This window comes from Lepidochelys kempii, chromosome 17, assembly GCF_965140285.1.
Source record: "Lepidochelys kempii isolate rLepKem1 chromosome 17, rLepKem1.hap1, whole genome shotgun sequence".
In the NCBI taxonomy this organism is placed as follows: domain Eukaryota; kingdom Metazoa; phylum Chordata; order Testudines; family Cheloniidae; genus Lepidochelys; species Lepidochelys kempii.
This window is the reverse complement of record NC_136396.1, coordinates 4,557,794-4,576,818: the sequence shown is the minus strand read 5'-3', so window position 1 is coordinate 4,576,818 and position 19,025 is coordinate 4,557,794. Positions and strand designations below refer to the sequence as shown.

Below are 19,025 nucleotides of genomic sequence, written 5' to 3'. Positions count from 1 at the left end.
CCCAAGGTTCACACACCCAGCACTGCCAAAATGCAGCCTGCTCTGGGCCGAGGCTCAGCAGCTGACTGGCACTGAATGCAGATGTTGGCCAAGGATACGTGGACAAACCCCTGATCTTCTGAAACATGCCTGGCTGGACATGGGGTTTTAAACTCTTCCTTGAAAAGCCTCATGCACAGCTAACAGGTCCACATTGCTGGAATTCACACGAGTGGTTCCACCAAGCCTAAGGATTTCATTTGTGATGCTTAAACCATTGAGCCATCCCCTCACCCCTCAGCAGTCACAGTGCAAGAACAAGTCATTGCTTGGGGATTGATCACATTGACAGGCGGGAGCTTGTTCTACCTAGGTCCTTCTGTGGCCCACCGCTGTAGTATCTGAGCAATTCGGCCTCTACTGCATCTCCCTCAACGCCCCTGCGAGGTAGGGCAAGGCTATTATCCCTGTTTTACAGATGGAGAGCTGAGATGCAGAGAGACCGAGTGACTTGCTCCACATAACACAGGGAGTCTGTGGAGGAGCCTGGAATTGAACCCAGATTTCCAGAGACCCACTGGATCATCCTTCCCCTCGGATCAGCGCATGGGACTCAAAAATCAGCCAACCGACCTAATCCCCATGTGACGTTATTCAGCAGCCACAGCAACTGCCTGGTGTACTCTGCTGCAGGGGCTTTTACCCGAGTATTGGAACATACACAGCTAGAATCACCAATAGAAACCTTTCTCTGGGGTATGTAAAATATGATGTGACAAATGTTCACCTCAGTCTGACAGCCAGGATGAGGAGCCCCTTATGCTGGGATATGACAGAGATTTCAGCTTCCGGACTTGCTGCTGCATACACCTGAGCTGTCAAACTACCCAGCTACGGGAGCAGGTTAATTATGCTCCTGCTGTCAAGCAGGTTTTTCCTTTAATTCACCTTGATGCCAAGGCTTGATCCCATGTCTCCTGTGCTTTGCTTCAGCTCTTCAAAAGCCTGGAGGACTGAGGTCACTGCAAAGCCTCACAAGAGGCATTTGTCTGCCTTAAGCCAATGATCTTCCCCTTACTGTCGCCCAAGGGAACAAAAAGCCCATTAGGAGCAGCCTCAGAAGTTAACCTCTCTGATTTTGCTAGAGAGGCAGGTACATTAATGCCACGATTCCTTTCTGAGCACATCTGCTCAATAGAGGTGGGATTTTATATGGCGGCCGTACTGGTCTTGTGTGCCCTAGGCTTTGGAAGGTGTTGGCCAACACACGTTAACCGCCTGGTAGTGGTAAGACATGTGCCACTAACGTGTTAAACTGGTCGAGTTTGCCAGCTGAACATGTGCCAATGGCAATGTCTTGTCTAAAGCAGGCTGTTAACATGTGTTACCTAGCACCTTCCATACCCTAGCCCAGATGAGATGTGGCTTTCAATTCATGCTGGCGACATAACTGCAGCTCATGGCTGGGTGCCTAGCGGATGCCAGCTCAGCACAGGGCCTAGCAGCCTGATTATCTGAAAAGGCTGCACTGAAAGAGGCAGGCAGAGCCAAAGGGAGTGGGTTAAACATCTGAGCAAGAGGAGCCTGGCGACAGGAGCAGAGAGGGACAGGAGCAGAGAGGGACAGAGTGCTAACGTGTGGGCACCAGAGGGGTGGGAAATCAGAGTGCAAATGATTTATGGCTCAACTCATTCACCTGGAGAACTTCCTCTACCTGGGCCTCAGCTCCTCACCTGTAAAACAGGAGTAATGACCCTCCCTTGCCCATCCACTTTGTCTGCCTAGTCTAATTAGACTAGCAGCTCTTAGTGGCAGGGACTCCCTCTACCTGTGTGCTTGTACAGCGACCAGCATCATAGGGGTGGGGGGACTGTCTGTTACAGCTGGGGAGGGCAGATACCATACGACACATGGGAAGGGGGCCGGAGGAAGCAGATCCCCAGCAAGATCCAGCCTGCATCAGGGAAAGGAAGGTTGTACCCACACTGGAGATGGTGATTTTGTGGCAACCACAGCACTAGAGGCATGTCGGAGAAGAACAAGGGAAGAAAGCGACAGGATAGTAAATGTGGTAAGGACCAGTTTGAGATTATTTCTCCCATAAATCACAACAAACCACGGATCTGTAAGCGCACGAGAAAGGAACAGCACCGCTTGGATCAGTGAAGGGGCCCGGTTTATCAAAGTGGCTTTGTTATTCCTGGGCTGCCTCTTCACTGCTGCTGGTGCCTGCATGGTATTTATGGGAGCTCCTTATTCAAAACAAACTTGCCAGCCTACTCTGAGAGCAACGTCCAACTTGAGCATCCCTGCCTCTCTTCTGACGTTTCTACCAGCATTTGAAACAGAAAGGCCTTCGCGGACAGCAGTGGGCTTCAGAAATGTACTAATAAGTATCAGCCTGTAGAATCTGTCTGAATGTAGGAAGGATGGAGTATGTTTGGGTAGGATTTTATTACACTAGTTGCATCTCTTAGACTGAAAACTCTTTGGGGTAGGGTCTTTGTAATGGTTTCTGCACAATATGCACGGACAATGACAGCGGTAAGCAAATACGTATTAGTAATGTTGTTTACACTTGCAATTATTTTTTCTGGAGAAAGGCCAATAACTGTACCCAGCACCATGCAAAAGATGACTCCCAACACCATTTTGCCTCCATTTAACAGATGGAGAAACTGAGGCATCATGGCTAAGCTACTGGCTCGCAGACAGAGTCAGTGCCACTGACTCACAGTCCTGTGCTCAGATCACAGCTCTCTTTAAAGAAATAAATGATGAGTAGCTCATTTGGGCTGATTCCTCTACTTCACCAATGTGTGGTTTTCCACCTCTCGTTTCACATGCACCTTCTACGCACCTCAAAAAGAGTGAAATGCTGATCGTGCCAAAGGCTTTGGCACGGAGATGGACATGATGGGTACCCCGAAGGAAGCCATCTATATCTTCACTGTGAACAACATTCAGAAGAGAGAAGCCAAAATTCATTAGAGGTCTGATCTCCCTTGCACTGAAACCAAGGAGAGATTTTGTCACTGACTCCAATGGGAGAAGGACCAGAGCCTACAGGTATGTCTATACTGCAATGGGGGGGGGACCCCTGTCCACCTGAGTCAACAGACTCCGGCTCACAGGGCTTGTGCTATGGGACCAAAGAGAACAGTGTAGAAATTCCTGCAAGGGCTGGAGCCCAAGCTCTGAAACATGGAGAGGATTTTGGAGCCCGGGCTCCAGCAGGAATGTCCACACAGCTATTTTCAGTCCCGTAGCACAAGACTCATGAGTCCAGTCAGCTGACCCAGAGACTTGTGGCCATGGGTTTGGTTTTGTTGTGTAGTGTAGATGTACCCAAAGGGATCATTTGAAAAGTCACTGGAACAAATTTTGCTCTCAATTACTCTGGCATAATTCCATGGTAGCCTCATTAGCTGCAACAGACCCACTCCAGATTTACACTAGTGTAATAGGGTAGAACCCTGCCTGCTTACTATTTCATTAGGACAAATATAACCTTTTTAGTTCCCGTATCCTATCTGTTACAATCTAGGACAAGACACCCGGTACAAGAATAAGCTTCCAGGGTACTGGTTTTAGGCACCCTGGGCTCAATCCAAAACCTGCTAAAGTCAATGGTAAGACTCCCACCAAATTCAATTAGCTTTGGATCAGCCAACCTCTTAAAGGAAGAACATTTTAGTTGAGGTACTCGGCGTCCTTAAATACATCACTTGGTCCATTTGCCAAGACAACCTCCTCTAACCCTCTCCTGGGTGAAAACACAACCGGCCGCTCTTGATCAATTTTGTCTTTAATTAGGAAAATTTCAGTAGGGGCTGGGAGTGCTACCTTAGCCTGGGCCTTAATATGATGTTAGCAATATCAAACCCCCAAGACTCATTATTAAAAACGCTATTTACTGCATTAACACTGATGAGATTTAGCCCCAAGCATGAGAGAAAGAGTACTAAGAACACTTCAAAGTTCCCCTGATTTGGAAGGCTTAATGGTAAGAGACAGAGGGACAGTGAGAGCAGGCAATTCTGCTAATCTGCACTGGAAAGAAACAGAGAGGAACCAACACAACATGGTGGTGCTTTAGTTCTGCAGCATTGATCAGCCGGTCCACAAACGAACCCGGCAGCTTGGCTCTCCAAAGACACCCAATTGTTTGTCACCCCGATGACACTAGGAAAACCAAGTTCCGCTGCGGCTGTGATTAACAGCAGAGCTGGGTGTGACCAAACAAAAGCGGCGGCTCGACACAGCGAAGGCAGCGACTGGGGACCGTCTGTGTACGTGGAGGATGCGAGGGGGACAGGGGAAGCGTTATAGTGCTGGAATGTGTGCTCTGCGGCCTTGGGAGAGGCGCTTCTGCCCCACAGCTACCACATCCAGACACTCGTTCAGAGGGGAACAGCACAGCACACATCCCATTTGCTGATGGCCTCAGGGCCAGACTGAGACATGCCTGGGGCCCATTTCTGGGCAGGACTACCGGCTGAGGCCCTGACACCTCCTTGCCACTCACCAGATGAGAAGGCCCATGGCCCCCAATATGCTGGGATGGCAGTGCTAGGGGGCCGCGACAGGGCAGGCACGCCCCTTCCTGCCTCAGTTTCTCTTCTCTCAGGGCCCTTTGAGAATTCCACACAATCCGAAGAGGTGTAAGACTATCCCCTGTTGGGGTTCCACTTTATTAAAGCCAACTAAACATGAAATAAAGTCTGACCCCTTGGGCTGATGAGATGCCCAGCCCTCCTCTTTGAGACCTGAGGTCTGTGGGAGCATCTCTCTGAGGACCACCCTGAAACTGAGCCCTGATGGCTTTTTAGCAGGCCCAGGTGCTTGTTATTCAATGAACTACCCAGAGGGGCTTATTGCCCTTTCATTAGCTTGGACCTGGATTCCCCTTGACTACCGGTGACTCCAGCTCCTCTCCTATTCCCTCAGAAGAGGGTTTTATACCACTTCCAAGGCAATATAAGGTAAACTTGGAAAAATGCTCCCTTCTGCTGGAATATGAGCTTCCACAAGGGAAGGTATTCCTGTATAACTATAGCAGTATAATTATATCAGTAATTCCCCAATGTGGACAAGCCCTTATTCAGTACCTGTTAAGTTTTGCTGGAGAGAGAAAGTGAGTCTTTCATTTTACCTAAAAAGAAAAGGAGTACTTGTGGCACCTTAGACACTAACAAATTTATTTGAACATAAGCTTTCATGAGCTACAGCTCACTTCATCGGATGCATTCAGTGGAAAATACAGTGGGAAGATTTATATACATACAGAACATGAAACAATGGGTGTTATCATACACACTGTAAGGAGAGTGATCACTTAAGGTGAGCTATTACCAGCAGGAGAGCGGGGGGGCGGTGGGGGGAACCTTTTGTAGTGATAATCAAGGTGGGCCATTTCCAGCAGTTGACAAGAACGACTGAGGAACAGTGGGGGGTGGAGGGGGGGGAATAAACATGGGAAAATAGTTTTACTTTGTGTAATGACCCATCCACTCCCAGTCTCTATTCAAGCCTAAGTTAATTGTATCCACTTTGCAAATTAATTCCAATTCAGCAGTCTCTCGTTGGAGTCTGGTTTTGAATTTTTTTTTGTTGAAGAATTGCAACTTTTAGGTCTGTAATCGAGTGGCCAAAGAGATTGAAGTGTTCTCCGACTGGTTTTTGAATGTTATAATTCCTGACATCTGATTTGTGTCCATTGATTCTTTTACGTAGAGACTGTCCAGTTTGACCAACATGCATGGCGGGGGGCATTGCTGGCACAGGATGGCATATATCACATTGGTAGATGTGCAGATGAACAAGCCTCTGATAGTGTGGCTGATGTGATTAGGCCCTATGATGGTGTCCCCTGAATAGATATGTGGACACAGTTGGCAACAGGCTTTGTTGCAAGGATAGGTTCCTGGGTTAGTGGCTCTGGTTGCTGGTGAGTATTTGCTTCAGGTTGGGGGGCTGTCTGTAAGCAAGGACTGGCCTGTCTCCCAAGATCTGTGAGAGTGATGGGTCGTCCTTCAGGATAGGTTGTAGATCCTTGATGATGCATTGGAGAGGTTTTTGTTGGGGGCTGAAGGTGATAGCTAATGGCGTTCTGTTATTTTCTTTGTTGTGTGGGCCATGCTAGAGCCACCCACACTAAAGCATAGGAGCCTCCAGGCCAGATAAGAACATTGATCCGTCTACTTTATCTGCTTCTGGCAATGACCAATGCTTCAGAGGATGGCAGAAATCCCAAGCTCTTTGTAGGCTGCTATCCCAGGGCTGGGGAGGAGTGCACTTTCATACCTATCCGTTTGTGCTGTGAACCCCTTCTGCACTCCACTGACGCACACGAGCTCCAGGGGAATGAAGGCCAACAGCTTCATTTCACCAAGCCTGAGACAGTTCGTTCAACTCCTCTCTGATCCGTCTGCCTGGAAACAGTTGTCAACCCGTGCTGCACTCCAGCAGCAGTTACTATCCTGCCCAAACACGAGCAGGTGCAGATGGCTCGGGAGGATCCGCAGAGCCTTTTGCCTCTGGACATGGGGCTAAATTAGCAGACACTGAACATGGTCACCGTCTACCAGCTAAATCAGTGGGAAAGGTTAAATGTGCTGGTGGAACGGATGGGATGCCGCAGCCTCGGTCTCAGCAGATAGGTGCTACATCACAACCAATCCTTCTATTTGCAGCCTCGGCAGAGGGCTCAAGGATGGAATAGCCCAGTGGTTCTCAGGCGCCAGTCCCTGAGACCTTCCTGATGCAGTTTATGAAGGCAGCAAGCCAGTTTCTGGTTATCAGAAAGGGTGAGAAACGCTGGGAGAGACCACAGAGGTTTGAACGCCCCTCTAACCCCTAGCAGAACAGCCCTTAACTTCATCTACATCACTTTGGTGTGCAAGAGAGAAGGATACAGGGTCTCAGACAACAGAAGCCAGCCTCTCCCGTTTGGAAAAGCAGGCATCTCTTATCAGTGAATGATCCCACTCATCTGCCTCCGACGGCGAGCTCTCCTGCCTGTAATAAATGCAATGTGCACACCACATGTACAGAGCAGCCACGCCCCATCTGGCCTCTCTCTCAGTCCTGTAATCAATCATTATTAGCAAGGATTGTGGGGGGAGGGTGAGATGAGCAGTGCTTTGCCTTGCACACACTAATAATCCCTTGTGGGAGGTGGGGCAGTATCATTATCCCCTAGCTACAGGGGGGAAACTGAGGCACAGAGTTTGGGGAAAGGATTTGAGTCACACATTGCGCGAGTGGCAGAAACCAAGAGCTCCCAGTTCCATATGCTAATCACTAGGAAACACGCACTACTGCACCACTGACTCGCTCCCCGTCCTCCCAAGACAGGAAAACACAGGGAAGAAATTAACGACTGACCTCTCCCTCTGGCCCAGGTGTAGGAGCGGTTGGTCCCGACGCCCTTCACTTCTTGCACATCTGGCTCGGCTTGTCGAGGCCGCAGGTGCAGTTCGTTGGCTTTGGTGGTTTTCAAAGGCATGATGTACTTAGGCAGCCCTTTGTAGAACCATGCACCGGACCTCTTCCAAACCTGTTCAGAGACAGAGACGCGTTTACCCATCGGCCAGTGCATGTTCATAGCGGGAGCATGTGGGCTCAGAGACTGCCCCATCGACCGTGCTAGGCCAGCAGGCTTTGGCTGGCTAGCCCTAACACCAGTTCCCTGGAGCAAGTTATTGTGTGACCATCAGGACATCCCTGTGAGGATAACGCTTATCACTGCTAGAACGACATTCCTTTCCCCAGGCCCTCCTCTGAAGCTCCATCTCTCTCCTCCCAAGACAAACACCAAAGGAAGGAGAGTTCAAAAGGCTCATCTGGAGCAGACTCAGCAAGCTTTGCAAGGATTGCCAGTCAGACCCACTGCAAGAACTCGGTGACCCCCGGGGCACCCCCTGCAATGAACAACCTCCCCCACATGGCAGCAACAGATTAACAGAGATTTCAATAAACCAGATAAATTCACATTAGAAATAGGGCACAACTTTATAACAGTGAGGTCAGGTTAGCTGATTAGCTACTGCAACCAGCTAGCAGGGGAAGCCGTGGATACTCTGTCTCTTGAGGTCTTGGTGGGATGCCTTCCTGGGACGTGCTTTAGTCAAATAAACTCCAGGATTAACAGGATGAAATCCTATGCCCAAAATTTATACCCCAAGCTCTCTTCCCACCAGGCCAGGAGGAGGACAAACTGCTACCTGTCAGGTGGGGCCAAATTTCTTTCCAACGAACCTCCCATCCCTTTGCCCCATCTCCATTCGCTCTTTCTTGCTGCTGAGTATAACAAATGGAAGCCCCTACCAGTACCTAGTCTGGGATATCCCCTATCTGTACACATGCTCTCACTAGATAGTCTACTGGTCCCTTGTGGCCTCAAAAATCTATGACAAGACACAAACCTCCTGCAACAAATAGATCTGAAAGAGCATGCTCGGCTCAAACGGGCAAGTTCCATTAGCTTCCAACACAGCTACTCATGCGCTTAAAGTAATAAATGGGCCAAAGAGTGTTGCTGCATCAGGCCACTTTGCTTTTGAGTCCTAAGGGACAATGCTAACAAACCCCAACATAAAATGGATGCGAGCGACAATATTTCTGCAGTAGTAACAACTGGCTTTTGGTGCTGCATTGTGGGGGCTTGACGTTCATCTTAAAGAGGGATTCCAGCTGAGACCATTTAGCAAGGGTATACCTGCACCTGCCTCCTCTGGAGGAAGGCTGCTACAACTGACATGCACTTGGTGAACACTCTGGGGGCTGTTGATAGACCGAATGGGAGGACCGTGAACTGATAATGTTTGTGGTTGACCACAAACCGTAGGAATCATCTGTGCGCAGGCTGAATGGCTATGTGAAAGTATGCGTATTTCACGGCAAGGGCGGCATACCAGTCTCCCGGAACCAGGGAAGGGATAACTTCACCATGAATTCGTTGAGTCCTCGCAGGTCTAGGATGGGACTGAGACCCCCCTTTGCCTTGGGGATTAGGAAATAATGGGAGTAGAATCCCTTGCCCCTGAGCTCCTAAGGAACCTCCTCCACTGCTCCTATGGCAAAGGACCACCTGCACCTCCTGGATAAGGAGTTGCTCGTGAGAAGGGTCCCTGAAGAGGGACGAGAAGGGAGCATGGGAGGGAGTGGAGGAGCAGAAGTGGAGAGAATATCCCACTTCTATCATGTGAAGGACCCAGCAGGCCAATGTTATTTGGAATCAAGCACAGAAGAAGTGGAATAGACGATTCATAAAACAAGGGGAAAGGATCCAGTGTCGTGGCAGGTGCGCTGTCTTCGGGCACCCCTTCAAAAGGCCTGCTTACAGCCCAGTGAAGGTTGGTCAGACCTTGGCCCTGCCCAGAAGGGGGATTGGAAGGTTTACTTCTGCCGTTTCTGCCCGTGTCTATAAAAATCCTGCCTCGGCTGAGGAGGATATGGGCGCTGCTGCTGCGGTTGGAGCTTGAAATGTTTTCGTTGGGTTGCCGGCGTGTGCATGCCCAACAATCTCATAGTTGCCCGGGAGTCCTTTAAGCTGTGCAGCTTGGAGTCTGTTTGCTCCAAAATAACCCTGTGCCGTCAAATGGTAGGTCCTGCAGAGTTTGCTGCAGCTCCGGGGCAACCCGGACACCTGTAGGCATGAGCTCCTCCTCATGGCTATTCCTGAGGAAAGAGTATGGGTGGCCGAGTCCGCGGAGTCTAACAAAGCCTGCAAAGAGGTCCACGCCACTGCCTTCCCTTCATCAACAATAGCCGAGAACTCGGTTCTGGAGTCTGGTGGAATTAGTTCCTTATACTTCAACATGAAGTCCCAAAAGTTGAAGTTATATCTACTGAGGCTAGCTTGCAGGTTAGCGATCCTCAGCTGCAGGCCACCAATTGTGTACACCTTCCTGCCATCCTTTTCGACTCTTTGGATTTAGGGGCTGGCCCCTGCTGCCCCCATCTCTCTTTCTCATTAACTGCCAACACTACCGAAGAGCATAGTTGCGTGTGAGAGAACAGATACTCGTATCCCTTAGAGGGGACAAAGTACTTGCACTCAACACCTCCGGCTATAGGTGGGATTGAAGCAGGGATCTGCCACAGAGTCTTAATATTGTTCTGGATCGTCTTTATTAGTGACAGAGTTACATGGGATGGACCCTCTGATGCGAGGATGTTGACCATGGGGTCCTCGGGTCCTCTGCCTGTAACCCCATGTTGTGGGCAATCCTCTGGAGAAGGTCCTGGTGGGCCCTGTGATCAACTGGAGGAGGGCCCAAGATTGAAGCTCCTGCCACCGCCTTGTCTGGGGACGAAGATGAGGAGGCCAGAGGTGGAATGGGGTTCTCCTGGCCCTTGGGCTCCCTGACCTCCCCGTGGACAGAGTCTGGGGCCTCTGTGGCGACTGTAGCCATGGTGGCAGTAGCCCAGCCTTGCAATGGGTCTTGCCTTAGAGTCACCTCAGTGGCGACATGGGCCAGCGGTGGGGCTTGTGCCAAAGTCACCTCGGATCCCCAGGGCATAGGTCAGTCCTTGGCTGGCTGGGGTGGTTGGTGCTCAGAGGCCACCGAGTGGGAACCCCTGGAAAAGGAGCTCTGGGCCTGATGGTAAGCCCAGGGGGTCCAAAAGGGCCACTGTGCCAGAGGCTGCCACTGGAAGTGCCAAGCCACTGGTTCTTCCCTCCATCGCCTGTCAGATCTGTGTCGGCTGCTATGGGAATAGAAGGAGTCACCATCCAAGTCTGATGAGACAGATCTTAACTGGTACTCGAAGGGTACTGTGCCAGGCACCGGTGCTGAGCTGACGATGCAGAGGACTGGTGTCGAGGGGCCCGTGCCGGTCCTCTCTCAGAGCCAGGGATTGGTGCCGCTCCGTCCTCTGTGCCAGGGAAGAGAAGCAACGTCCCACTGGTGTCGGGAACCCAGAACAGAATCCGGTGCCAGAGCCTGGTGTCTTGGTGATGGTGTTCTGGAGCAGTGCCCAGGCAAATGGTGCCAGGCAGGGGAAGGCGACTGCTGCATCATGCTCGGCTTGCTTCTAGATGGCGCCAGTTGCGACGGTGCCGAGGCTTATCTTTGACCGCTGGGGGCTGAGGAGCCATCATGGCAATTAAAGCTCTGGCAGCTTCAAAAGTGTCTGGGGTGGAGGGTAGCTCTAACTCCTCCACCTGGCACTGCTCCTCCAGTGAATTGCTGGGCACCAGACTCGACGGTCCTCTTGGGGGAACCGAAGTCGACAGTGCCGACTCTTGCTGCTTGGGTGCTCCTTCAAGGGACACACGAGTGCGGTGCTTGCCGGTCCCACTGTTTTCGGCACCGGGGAGCGCCCTCTGTTGGCTTTTCTATGCTGCTTGTATGGCATCAGTGAGTGCAAGTGGTGCCGGGTTGTCTCCTCAGTGTGCAGTGCCAGAGTGCGTTAGTGCCGAGGGTCTCTTATTCCAGAGTCCTTCCTCGGCACCGTGTCAAGTACCGATGCCGGGGCAATCTCCGTATGGACGCGCTCGGTGCTGGGCCCTGGTGGTCCTCAGCAGACTGGGGACAAAGAGCAGATTCCATGGGCAATTGCTTATGTCGGAAATCTTTTTTGTCCTGGGGCAGAAAGCCGTGCAGATCTTACACCTTTCTGTCTGGTGTGCCTCCCCCATACACACTTCAGACTTGAGTCGTGGGGGTCACTTGTTGGCACTGGTTTACTGCAGGCTCAGCAGTGTTAAAAGAGGAGAAAGCTCAGACAATTCAAATGTGCTGCTGGCATGGAAAGGGCAGTAACCTGTAATCTCTCTCCAACTTAGTTTTTAATACCAACATTGTGATGAAGCAACCATGTTAAACATATTTAACATAAAGTGTGGGGATTCAGAGGAGATACGCAGCAGAGAAGAAGAATAAATACCGGAAAATGCAATTTCATTTGTGCCTCCCAGCACACAGAATAATGAACTAACGAGACACGCTGTCCAAGAAAATGTGAATATATTACAGATATATTCCCACTGCAGTTGCATCAAGTACTTGTTCAAATCAAGTACAGATCAAATACTTAAATATTTCATGCAGAATGTGAATCTTGCAGTTCTGCTTGGAGCTGATGCAGCTGACAGAGGAAATAGCCATACTTGGTGATTCTTACTGAACTTTTCATCCGGCGTTCCCAAAACACTTTGCAAATGTGGGCCTCAATACAAACAGAGGTGCAATAGTGGGCATGCTTAATTTCATCAGGGATTCTGCAACTTGCATTTTTACAACAGGGCATAATCAAAGGGTGCTTGAAATGCTCGATGATGATAAATCAGATGTCAAGAATTATAACATTCATAAACCAGTCGGAGAACACTTCAATCTCTCTGGTCACGCAATCACAGACATGAAGGTCGCTATCTTAAAACAAAAAAACTTCAAATCCAGACTCCAGCGAGAAACTGCTGAATTGGAATTCATTTGCAAATTGGATACTATTAATTTAGGCTTAAATAGAGACTGGGAGTGGCTAAGTCATTATGCAAGGTAGCCTGTTTCCTCTTGTTTTTTCCTACCCCCCCCCCCCCAGATGCTCTGGTTTAACTTGGATTTAAACCTGGAGAATGGTCAGTTTAGATGAGCTATTACCAGCAGGAGAGTGAGTTTGTGTGTGTATGGGGGCGGGGGGGATGTGAGAAAACCTTGATCTATGCAGGAAATAGCCCGACTTGATTATGTTAAGAGTTGTCACTTTGGATGGGCTAGCACCAGCAGGAGAGTGAATTTGTGTGGGGGGGTGGAGGGTGAGAAAACCTGGATTTGTGCTGGAAATGGCCCACCTGTTGATCACTTTAGATAAGCTATTACCAGCAGGACAGTGGGGTGGGAGGAGGTATTGTTTCATGATTTCTGTGTGTATATAAAGTCTGCTGCAGTTTCCATGGTAAACATCTGATGAAGTGAGCTGTAGCTCACGAAAGCTCATGCTCAAATAAATTGGTTAGTCTCTAAGGTGCCACAAGTACTCCTTTTCTTTTTGCGAATACAGACTAACACGGCTGTTCCTCTGAAACCTGATGATAACAGTGTTTAGCATTGCTAGAGGACTTTTTACATGCAGGGAAGAATCAGCATCATCCCTGTTTCACAGATGGGGAAACTGAGGCACAGAGAAGTGAAGTGATTTACCCACGGTCTGATGGTAGATTAGAGGCCAAGTGGGGAACAAATCTCAAGTTTATCGATTCTCAATCCAGTGTCCTCTGCGCTGATCCATGCTGCTGTACCAGGTCAGCCCCGGCGTAGCGCTGATTATTTTTAGTAAGCCAGCTGCACAGGCCTCTAACATGCTTGAATGTGAAAAGATTTGAGGGCTGAAAATGAACCACGAGAGCAAACAGCCACCAGTGACTGGACCAGAAACCCCCTTCTGAAGCGTGACTGACCCTGGGTTGAGTCGTGAGCTGAGCCACTGTGCACCTCCATAAGAAGAGGTGGATTCTGAGAGGGCACGGGCTAAAGAAGTGTGGTTCCCAATTCCTTCCCCAGCATAGCGACAAAAACAATAGCAATTAAGCAGAGTTATGCTCCAGACAGCCAAATCTCTGACACCTGCCCCCCACTTGCTAGCTAATAAAGAACATGTTTGTCATTTCACATTGCTCCTACAACATTGTCTCTGCTGATAAATATAAGAGGGAGTGGAGACTTTTCGAGGGAGCTAGCATCTGGGCTGCCAGCATTGAGAGCACGCTCTCCCACTGACATAGTGCTGTGCACACCGGGGGTTAGGCTGATAGAATTATGTCGCTCAAGGGTATGGATTTTTCACACCCCTAAGGGACACAGTTATAGCGATGCAAGTCTGTGGTGTAGACCTGGCCTCAGACATGGGCCTAAAGTCAGAGTGGATACAGTTTCACGCAGCGGAAGCTGAGTCTGCGGAAAGCCTCCCCAGCTGGCTGCAAAAGGGCAGCGCTGCCTCTGAGGTCCAGCCTACGAAGAATGTGCTCCTCACCTGTATTAGGGGCTATGACCTAACATAAAGCAACAGCCCACACTCTCTTTCCATGGTGCCTCTACACTACAACTGCAGGCATACCCACAGCTAGCTAGCTTTAATCTAGCTAGCAAGACCACCAGGAGCAGCAAAGCCGTGGCAGCAGGGGATTCAGGGACCCTGGATAACTATTCTGGTGGCTAGCCCCCACTCCAGTCCGTGCTGAAGAGGTCACTGATATTGTTATCAAAGCTAGCTCAATTATGTCTACACATACTGCGATCCCACCTCTGACTGCAGTGTGGGCATAGCCTAAACTCTCATGATTTTATGGCAAGTTTCATCTGATGTTTAAGTTAAAGCCCCAGCTCCTGGAGTCAGGTGATTATGCAACAATCCCAGCTTTTTTTTTTTTTTTTTTTTACAGCTATGAGAACTAGAAACTTCTTTTAAAAAAAGTATGAAAATGGAACCTGCGCTCACTCTAGGGTGTCTCCTACAGGCTCAGAGATCAAATATACAGAGCCCCAATTTTCTTTTAAATAAAAAACCTGATGGTTCCTAAGCCAATCTCATAATTTTCGAACAGCTGGGATTGATGATACAGAGTGTTTCCATGTATCTGTTGTGGGAGACAGAAGTACTCCGCTTTTCTCTTTATTCATTCAGCTCTGAATATGCCAGGTCTCTAAAATACCCAACAGCAAGGGGAGCCAATACCTTCAAGCAACGTACAGTCCCAAGTGCACCCCCACTGAAGTACACACTGAAAGGATCATAGTAAGTAAAGGTGGATCTACGCATAGGTTTTTGTCCTGTTATAACTAGACTGGCTTAGAAACTGATACAGCTGAATAGGTACAACACGCCATGGATTACACACACACACACAAACCTAGTTACAGCAGTACAAAAACCTGTGTTTGGACCAATCCCAACACAGAATGAAAACAAGAGAGTTTATCCACTATTAATTCCATACACTCAGCTGTGTTACTGGCAGGCACAATGTCTGAAATAGTCTATGCTTTATATTCTTTTCGAGCCAGGACACATGACGTTTAGCTCTAGTGGCCATGAATCAAAATCATGGACACAGCAAACAGGCCAGCAGTGCAATCGATGAAGATGAAAGAGCATGACTCTTGATTAACTTTAAATAAAATACACCTGCAGTGATGCTTCAAAAATAAAAGACAGCATATAATCCTTCAGTTTGGGTCTTTTAATACTGAGCTTTACGCTTTCCAAGGAAAGCAGTGTTTACTCTTGCTGGTTACACAAACATTCGGAGGGAACTCCTAGCCCCACTGACGTCAATGAGAGTTTCAGTGGGATCTGGATTTCACCATAGGACTGCTTATCAGGAGAGATAGATAGCGAAACTGTTCAATATATAATAGCACTGAGCTCGTACATTGCTATTTTTATCCACAGCTCTCAAAGCGCTTAAAAGGAGGGTAAATCTCATCACCATTGTAAAGCTAAGGAAACAGAGGCACAGAGATGGGATGGGACTTCCCAAGATCACCCAGCCAGCAGGAAGAGAACCCAGGCTGCCTGCCTCCCATTGTCCAGTTCACTATCCTGTGGGCTGCTCTACCTCCCTGCCCCTGAACTCTCAGGCTTTGCTTGTGGGCCACAATATCGTAAGAGAAACGGCTTTGTGTTTCTGTGGGCAGACGCACGAAGGATGAAGCTGATGTTGAACAATGACACCGGCCCTATTTGGGCTCAGGTAGACCTGCCTCGGGGGAGATTTTGTTCACCCTAACCAAATTAAAATACTGGACAGCAGATTCAGCTGTTCATTATGGAAAACAATTTAAACAGCCATGTCTGCAACGAGCCCAGAACATTCACTGTGATTTTATAGCTCTGCTGCTATTCCCATTGCAGTTGCATCGAGTACTTGTTCACGTTACAGGAGGAGAGTTGCAACCAGGTACTTGGAGACAAATGTCTATTTTATCCAAGTCAATTTAGCCTCAGCTGGGAAACTTGGAAGCGACTCGAGGTGGAGAAGCGATCCCAACCCAGCCAATTCAAGGAGGCTGGGGTGCTACACCTGGACCTGCAAAGGGCTTCCAGAGAGCAAGAGGAGGAGAAGGGTGTGACTGGGTCAGGCTGTGCCTGCAGAAGGGAAGCCATGTGGTATGCTTAAGGTGTGCCCAGCCTGGGCACATTACACAGAACTGTCCAGAGATGGAGTGTGATTGCCTAGACTGCTGTGACAGCAGGACCATGTGGTGGGGATCCACTCAAAGCTGGGGGCAATGACTCTCCACCTTGGTATCCCAAGGCCAGCACCACCCCCTTCCTCTTCTGGAACAGAACAACTGGCACTAGATTCCTATGGGGTGGGGAAGGGACAAGGAGGAATCCTTGGCTCCTGGTCTCAGCAGCTGCTCCAACCAAGGAGCACAGAGTTGCTGGGGCAGCCAAGCTGCAACCCACTGATGCAGCCTTCCAGAGGCCACCTACCCGCCAGTGCCAGTGCAGGGGTTTGTTAGGAGGTGAAGAGAAAGAGCCAGGTTTCTAGACAGGCCATCTCTTGTTAGAGTGCACTGCCTGGTAGAACACAATTACTCTGGGGACAGAGAGGAGGGACCAAGCTGCACTAGAAGAGGGTGTATCTGTACCTAATGCACACATTCTTCTGCTCTAAGGACGGCAGCAACACCTGCGTTCTAGTCCCAGCTCTTATGCAGATTCCTTTACTGGCCTTGAGCATCTCTGGACCTCCTGGCCTCAATTTCCCTATGCGTAAAACAAAGATGGCAGTGGTTTCTTAATTAGCATCTGTGGTACTCTTGGAAGATGCAAAGCCTTATGTAAATGCGAGCTCTTGTATTACACTGCACTGGGATAACATTTATTATTGATGCCCATGTGTGGGATGTGCCTGAACACTCATTTCAATCCAACCCTACAGCCCGGCACAAGGAGGATAAGCTACACAAGCGAGCGCTCTTTAGTTTCATTGTTTGCCTTCATCTGCTCTTCCGTAACGTGGAGATTTCCAATTCCATTATTTACACCCAGCTGTCTTTACTCCTACCTTTAGGCATCGGAGGACAAGCAAATTGAAGGGCAGCAAAACTGCCATTCTGCCATCACTTACTGAATAGCAAAATCAACCGCATCTCTGACCCAAGCATTTGCTACAATACAGTGGCTGCTGGGCTTCAATTATTCTGCATTGCACCCTCAATCAGGCCTCCATTATGTCATGGGTCTGTGATGGAGAATGTTATTTTAATTCTATACATTCACTCTCAGCCCCCAAAATAGTATCTCTGTATTTCAAAGGAGTTCACCAATAGCAAACAGGTGCGTGGCCCTTGGATTGGATCCAGAGTAACCCAAAATAAATGATCCTCTGTCAGCGGGGTATTTTGCCAAAAACCACCCCAGGAAAGGCATAACCCTTAGCTATGGCCATTTATAATGAGCCTGGGAGGAGATGAAATATGTTCTTCCAGAGCAGCAATCTTCCGCCTATTTGTGGTTTTACTGTGATAAACCAAGAGATGCAGCCAGCCTTGAAAATGTCATTTAGCAAAGAGAGGTAAAAAAACAGAGGGGGTTGATGAAGCCAGGATGGAGCTTTTGTTAGGTTCCTGATGGCGTTTCATTCTCCTTGAGATTGAATGGCTGGGCTTTTTTTTTTTTTTTTTTTTTTAAGATTTCCCCCTTTGCCCCCACTTAAGTTGTTTTCGTTATCACTGTGAATATGGCTGTGTCAATTCAGATGTAAATGTGCATGAACGCTTCCAAGAGGATTTTAATTATGATGATAGCATCACTAATTATTGATATATAAATATAGAGAGATATAAAGTAAGTGGTAATTCAGGAAGGCGCTTGGTAGAACCTGGCAGGATCAGTCAAAGCCAGCCAAAGTACAGCGCTAATGGACCATGCAGGACTCAGAAAAATAACAGGAAGGAAGGCCGTTTGCCCACCAGGACAGGCATGGAAAAGCACTGTGGTGAGATGGGGCAGCCTCTCCCCCACACATTAAGATGGGTATTTCATGCCAGTTGATAGACAGCCCCTGGCCCTGCCCTGGGTGGGAAATCGTGAGACCCACAGAACTGTGGGTACAAGGAATCACAAGGTGAAGATTCTCATTCTCACACCAAACTGTCTTTCAGCAATGGAGGACGGCCTCCAGGCAACTCGAGTTGTCACAGCACAGGCTTCTGGGAACCACACCTGCTGCCACAAATGCCCTGATTAGAGCCCTCAAGACCTGGGCCTTATTCCACTGATAGCTGTCACAACAAGTTCCACTTGTGCCTCTGCCAGTGAACCAACTGTGCCGGCTGTGCATCTACACTACCCCGGCATCCTTGAGAGCGGCTTACTGCTTTACCAACCTCAGCCAGGTTAGCAATTGGCCTTGTTACAATCCCCTTGCTGACAACAGTCTGGATGGAAGAGGGAGAGCTGCCCTATCAAGCCAGGCGATGGAGATAGCTAGATTACATGCTTGTTTACGGAGAGAAATTTGCTAGACTGGATCAGTCCATGGGCCTGTCCTATCCAGTCTCCTGTCTGGGGTCTCCTCAGAAGCAGGTTAGATGTAACTCCGGCTAATGCTCCTTGCCAGTTCTGTGATGCTGTGCAGGGGTGAAGGGTAAGACTTGCTTTCAGATCCCCACAGTGATGAGCTCGGCCTCTGGAACATGAGATTGGACTGCCTTTATCTGAGCCCGCATTGCTACAGATGGCACTGTGGGCTGTACACATCATCCAGGTCCCATTTAAAATCCATCTGTAGCCTTGGATGCATCTGTTAGGAAAACTTGCCCAGAAAGAACAGTGCCTTTATCACAAGTGCTAAGCTACAGTAAACAACACCGGGGAGGGGGGCAGTGGCACAGCTGGGGCTGCTTGTGTGTCACCGAGAGAACAGTCGTAGCCTAATGCAGATCAGATCAACTGCATTTCACGGCAAGAGACACAAACCCTCTCCTTCCACGGCAGGATGGGAATGCGGATTGCACAGCTGATCTTTGATCAGGAACTGTATCCAGGCTCCATCCAGTTTACCTGCCCGTGTTATTGCTCAG

The 19,025-nt window shown here is 49.1% G+C and overlaps 1 protein-coding gene across 4 annotated transcripts in view; it reads right to left on the bottom strand.

Annotated features, from left to right (window-relative positions):
* Positions 1 to 19,025, bottom strand: part of RPH3AL (rabphilin 3A like (without C2 domains)) — a 122,765-nt gene that overhangs the window by 61,791 nt on the left and 41,949 nt on the right. For all 4 annotated transcript variants that reach the window (XM_078849263.1, XM_073316016.2, XM_078849264.1 and 1 more), the window contains one exon: positions 7,369 to 7,540. In XM_078849263.1, the coding sequence (XP_078705389.1) occupies positions 7,369 to 7,540 (172 nt within the window). The remainder of the gene's footprint in view (positions 1 to 7,368; positions 7,541 to 19,025) is intronic.